Genomic DNA, 5,771 nt, shown 5'->3' on the forward strand with positions numbered 1-5,771 from the left:
CAGTACGACAGAACATCTTCATCACCTCATTATGATGAGGGCAGATGTTCTCCTGGAGCTTGTTGGAGGGGTCCACCAGCTTGTGTTTCTTTAATGGAGCTACATCATAATGAGGCTGAAGGTGTTTCTCACAGTAAGAAGCCAGACACACCAGACAGGACTTGAAGGCTTTCAGTTTCCTACCAGTGCAGACATCACAGGACACATCTTCAGGTCCAGCATAGCAGTGATCAGCAGGAGCAGCTTGGAGTCCAGTCTTCTTCAGTTCCTCCACTAAATCTGCTAACATGGTGTTTTTCATCAGGACAGGCCTCGGTATGAAGGTCTGCTTACACTGAGGACAGCTGTGGAGTTTCTTCTTCTCCTCTTCATCCCAGTGGGTTTTAATACAGTTCCTGCAGTAGCTGTGTCCACAGGGAATAGTCACCGGATCCTTCAGAAGATCCAGACATATGGAACAAGAGAAGGTCTCCTGGTCCAGATGAACTCCTTTCTGAGCCATTTTCTCCTCTCAGTGACAAGATCGTCCGAGTTTCACTTCCTCAGAATTGACTCTAGTTTGATCTCTGATCTGAACAACATGTGTCTCTGCAGTGAATGGAGTCTGTCAGCTGCTGCACTTCACCACCATGTTGGTTACAGCCGTCTTCAGAGTGTAGATCTGAAGGGGAGGGAACAAGGAAACACATGAACAGAGTGGAGCTGGCTGTGTGAGAGCAGCAGGAGGAGGGAGGGGTGATCAAGCTTCATTCCAGGAAGAGGAGCAGCTCTTTGTTTCCTCTTTAAAATGGAGCCTCAGTTCAAAGCTGCTCCCCGTCTGAAAACACTGACGTTTCTACTTCTTCAATACTTCTTGGCTCCTCAGCTCATTGTCTCACATATTGAATGATCTACTCTGAAGCGTTCATGACGAAACATTGAAACAGAACATCACTCTGAACCTGAGCTGCATTTCAAGCTGCAGATGGATTTAAACTAGGATCAAACAAGTTATTTACTAGTAGAAATACTACAGAGTTATACTGCCTTATGTCACTGTTTTTACAAACCAATCAACAATGTAACAAACAGTGTGGTATTAGTACTCTTCCTGTTAGAGTACTTGTAGTGACTACTTGTCAAAGAGAAAAATCAAAAACCAAACTCACATTAAAGTTCAGTGATGCAGCGTTTCAGTGGATTGTAAGTCAGACAAGAAGTCCAATGTCCAGTCGAGATTTGTGCTTCAGGTTGATTTTACTGGAGATCAAAGAGAACAACGTTCCTGCTCTCTGTCTCGTGTTCTGATACAAAATAAAAAAGAGAGTGACTAAGAGAGCATCGGGACATCCCGATGTAACTTTTCAAAATAAAAGCACTTTACAATCTCAGATATACACTGTGACACCTGGGGTACATCCACGTTTCAGAGGAAACAAGGAAATATGCTTGTGGAGAAATGAGACATCCTTTCCTCTGAAATGTCACGTGAAGTGACATCAATTTCTGATGACGGAGGATCAGCTGATCACAGCTGGATCAGCTGTCAGTCGGCTTAAACAGCTGGAAACTTTTGACAGAGTTTGTGTGTGAACAGATGATCACTGTACTAATACTAATAAAGACACAGTAATCATCACTGTACTAATAAAGACACAGTTATCATCACTGTACTAATACTAATAAAGACACAGTAATCATCACTGTACTAATAAAGACACAGTTATCATCACTGTACTAATACTAATAAAGACACAGTTATCATCACTGTACTAATACTAATAAAGACACAGTAATCATCACTGTACTAATAAAGACACAGTTATCATCACTGTACTAATACTAATAAAGACACAGTTATCATCACTGTACTCTGTTGGGATCTATCAGGAGCGTGTTTGGTTTTCAGCAAATATGAAAAACTAAATCATTTACATCAGTAGAATTATTAATGTCAATAAGATTATTTACAATTATTAATAATAACGGGGCACCACCCTGAGAACAGGGACCAATAACCAAACTATAAATGAAGTCTCATAATTAGTATTCACTCACAATGTCAATAGTCAAAGTACTATTCCACATTCAGAGTGAACAGTGAAGGTTTAAATCCGAGCACAGACCACATATCCAGCTATTATCACAATATACATGCACAAAGTAAACACAGAATGCTGCTCTTTAAAAGTACAACAGAGTTTATTAAATTCCAATAATATTGATCAAGTCAAATAATATCTAAAACTATCAACTAATACTATACAATCACGGGCATACTATCTAAAATCAACAAACAATGTGTGGTGAGCGTGTGTGTGTGTGTGTGTGTGTGTGTGTGTGTGTGTGTGTGTGTGTGTGTGTGTGTGTGTGTGTGTGTGTGTGTGTGAGAAGGGAGAAACTATCAAGACAATGGCGGAATGTAATCTAAAACGTGACCACTCCACGCAAGACTCCAAAATGGCGCGAGGCTACGATAGAGACCGCATTTTAACACACGTGTCTGAGATGGTTAGCTAAACCAGTATATGTGTGTGACTGTGTGCGTGGGTTAGTAAAAGATTAGGGAAAAAAGGGGGGGGGAGACATTCAAAACAAGGCAGATCCTCACCACCGTAAAATACGGAAACTGTTAACTCATCACATAAAAACCCGACTGGCGGACTTAGATTTGGCCAGTCGCGGTTCTGGTTAAATGATAAAGTCACAGTTACCAACTTCACTCGCAGTGACTGATCTAACACAACACTATTGCAGCTGTATGGAACACAATGAGTAGTTTATTCACAGCACTAACGTAACTCGGCGTTCTGTGAGCATACACATGAACACGTTATAACAATACAGTAACTAAAACTAAACAAGGTAATAAACACACTATCTCTGCCCAGACACAAGCCTCTTACTCTGAGATGACTTCGTAGCGGTCGATGTGGTTCTTAGAGCTTCTTGGTCGAACTCGGGATTCCTCGGAGGTTAAGGACATTTTTCTTCCTTACGACAGGCAAATGTCGACTTAATTGGAAGGATAATTTGTCCTTCTCTTTCTCTGAAGAATGCGTTTTCTTCCTTTTACAGGCCACTTCACGTTTTCAGGATCCAAAAACAGAGTCTATTGTTTGTCCAGTGAAGTTCAGACTATGACCTAGGATTTTCTTTTAAAAGCAACAAAGCTGTGCCAACAATGCTCTTCTGCTCTAAACATGAACTCTGAATTTTGTGGGGTTTCAGGAGGAAAACTGCCTCAGTTCTACTCTCATATTAGTGTCACATTTAGTCCATCAGCTTGGTGTGAAACCCTGGAATGAAGAGGAGAAGAAAAGACTTTGTTCATGTTGGTTTATTCATCATGTGAAGCTTCAGTAAAGTCTGTTCAATGACTCTTGTTCAATGATTTCATGTTCACATTCACTTCATCCACACAATCAGTTAGTTTGAGCAGAATGTCAGCATGTAAAAGAGAAGACTGAAAGATCTCCTTATTGATTATGATCAGGATCATTACACTTCTACAATACCTCACAACAACAACAACAACAACAACAACAACAACATTTGGTTTGGACAAACAAATCAATGTGACCATAGATTCTTTACAAATGTCCACAAAGAGAACAAAGTGTGGAGGATAAAGGAGGTCTGCTGCTTCCTCTCTTAAGACCCATGCAGTGGAAGAGAAACAACAACATACTAATACATCAATACTAATATTCATCAGACATTTAGAGCTCAGAGAAGTTTAAATGTTCATGCAGAGAAATGTCAGTTCAGGTAAACAAACATCATCATGAGCAGTGAGAGCCTCCATGACTGAACAGAACCAGGAAGGAGCTCCATCTAAAGAAACTCAAACATTTACAGAACAACTCATGACAAGATGTCAAAGTACCGCCCACAATGTTTGAGTGACAGCTGATCTCTGCAGTGAAGAAACGCCACAACAATCAGCTGTCAGCAACAAACATGGAGACAAAATGAGTTGAAGAGTTCAAACACAGAGTTCAACCCTGAAAGGACTTCTGTCTATTTCACGTTACACAACTCAGCAGAGTCTCCTTCCCAATAAAGATAAAGTCCAGCATAGAGAGGCTGAGTGAATGCGGTCTGGACTCTGTGGAGGAGAGTCATGGTTTCAGAGACGCTGTAGAAGGACAGAATACCTGCTCTGTGATCCAGGTACACTCCTACTCTGGAGGACCGAGGACCTGAGACGGGAGTTTGGACATTGTTGTACCAAAAGATATATTCGTTATTGATACAATTTAATGACCAAGAATTGTCATTGAATCCAAACTCACATTCATCTGACCATCCTGCTCTGCTGATGTTCTTGTAAGCGACTGCTACATAAACTCCTCCTGTTCTTCTCCTCTCCACCTCCCAGTAACAACGTCCAGTCAGACTCTCTCTACTCAGGACCTGCTGACATTCAGTGAATCTGTCTGGATGACTAGAATAAAACTGATGTTGACTCATTAATGTTGCTTTTTTGTTCCCCTCAGATAATAACAGACGTGTGTTTGCTGTGTTTGGATCCAGTGTGATTTCACATGAATATTTTAAGAACTCAGCTCTGGTCTTGGGCTCTGGTTGTGACAGTAAAACGTTCACTTCAGTCACCATCAGTGAGACGTTTGTCCATTTGTCTCTCAGAACGTCCTGTAGTTCATCTCTGACTTCTGACACAGCCTCTGTCACGTCCTCAAAGTAGCTCAGAGGACTGATCCTGATGCTGGATGAGTCTGTAGACTCACTGAGTGGTGACAGTGTTGTTGTGTAGAAACTGGTTGTGATCCTCTGTGTGTGAGAGCTTCTTCAGCTCAGCGTCGTTCCTCTTCAGCTCAGTGATCTCCTGCTCCAGCTTCTCCTGAAGCTCTTTGACTCGACTCACTTCAGTTCTCTGCTTGGATCTGACCTGCTGCTTCACATCAGAGCTTCTTTTCTTCATGAGACGGATCAGCTCAGTGAAGATCTTCTCATTGTCCTCCACTGCTTTATCAGCAGAGAGATTGATGTTCTCCACCTCCTGTTGAAGCAGATTCACGTCTTTCTCTCTGTCCTGGATTCTCTGCTGGATGTTTAGTCGACTCACCTCCAGCTCTCTCTGCCTCTCAGTCCTTTCTGCCTCAGCTGAGACTGTGTCGTGGTCTTTATGTTCATCCATTAAGCAGAGATAACAGATACACTGCTGATCAGTACGACAGAACATCTTCATCACCTCATCGTGACGAGAGCAGATGTTCTCCTGGAGCTTCTCGGAGGGGTCCACCAGCTTGTGTTTCTTAAATGGAGCTACATCATAATGAGGCTGAAGGTGTTTCTCACAGTAAGAAGCCAGACACACCAGACAGGACTTGAAGGCTTTCAGTTTCCTACCAGTGCAGACATCACAGGACACATCTTCAGGTCCAGCATAGCAGTGATCAGCAGGAGCAGCTTGGAGTCCAGTCTTCTTCAGTTCCTCCACTAAATCTGCTAACATGGTGTTTTTCATCAGGACAGGCCTCCGTCTGAAGGTCTGTCTACACTGAGGACAGCTGTGGAGTTTCTTCTCCTCCTCTTTATCCCAGTGGGTTTTAATACAGTTCATGCAGTAGCTGTGTCCACAGGGAATAGTCACCGGATCCTTCAGTAGATCCAGACAGATGGAACAGCAGAATTTCTCCTGGTCCAGATGACTTCCTCTCTGCTCCATTTCACCTCTCAGTGACAGTGACCGTCAAGTAGTTTCTCTTAACAGAAACAATCTGTGTGTTCACTTGCTGCAGTGAATCAGGAATCACCTCCCTCAT

General features: G+C 42.4%; 2 protein-coding genes across 2 annotated transcripts in view; both read right to left on the reverse strand.

The window, feature by feature from the left end:
- LOC137884417 (tripartite motif-containing protein 16-like) overlaps positions 1-1,314 on the reverse strand; it is a 2,929-nt gene extending 1,615 nt beyond the window's left edge. The window contains exons 1-2 of the mRNA XM_068726211.1: positions 1,149-1,314; positions 1-661 (exon numbers count right to left, since the gene is read on the reverse strand). The exon at positions 1-661 is cut by the window's left edge and continues 1,615 nt beyond it. Of these exons, the coding sequence (XP_068582312.1) occupies positions 1-502 (502 nt within the window). The 5' untranslated portion in view covers positions 503-661; positions 1,149-1,314. The remainder of the gene's footprint in view (positions 662-1,148) is intronic.
- Positions 1,315-2,162: 848 nt separating this feature from the next.
- LOC137884418 (tripartite motif-containing protein 16-like) lies at positions 2,163-5,771 on the reverse strand. Its single transcript, XM_068726212.1, is given in 2 exon segments — positions 2,163-4,750; positions 4,752-5,771. Coding segments are annotated over 2 exon segments (1,671 nt in total). The 5' UTR covers positions 5,675-5,771; the 3' UTR covers positions 2,163-4,002.

This window comes from Cebidichthys violaceus, unplaced genomic scaffold, assembly GCF_023349555.1.
Source record: "Cebidichthys violaceus isolate CVI_PGR_0920_01 unplaced genomic scaffold, fCebVio1.0.p SCAF_38, whole genome shotgun sequence".
Classification (NCBI taxonomy): Eukaryota; Metazoa; Chordata; class Actinopteri; order Perciformes; family Stichaeidae; genus Cebidichthys; species Cebidichthys violaceus.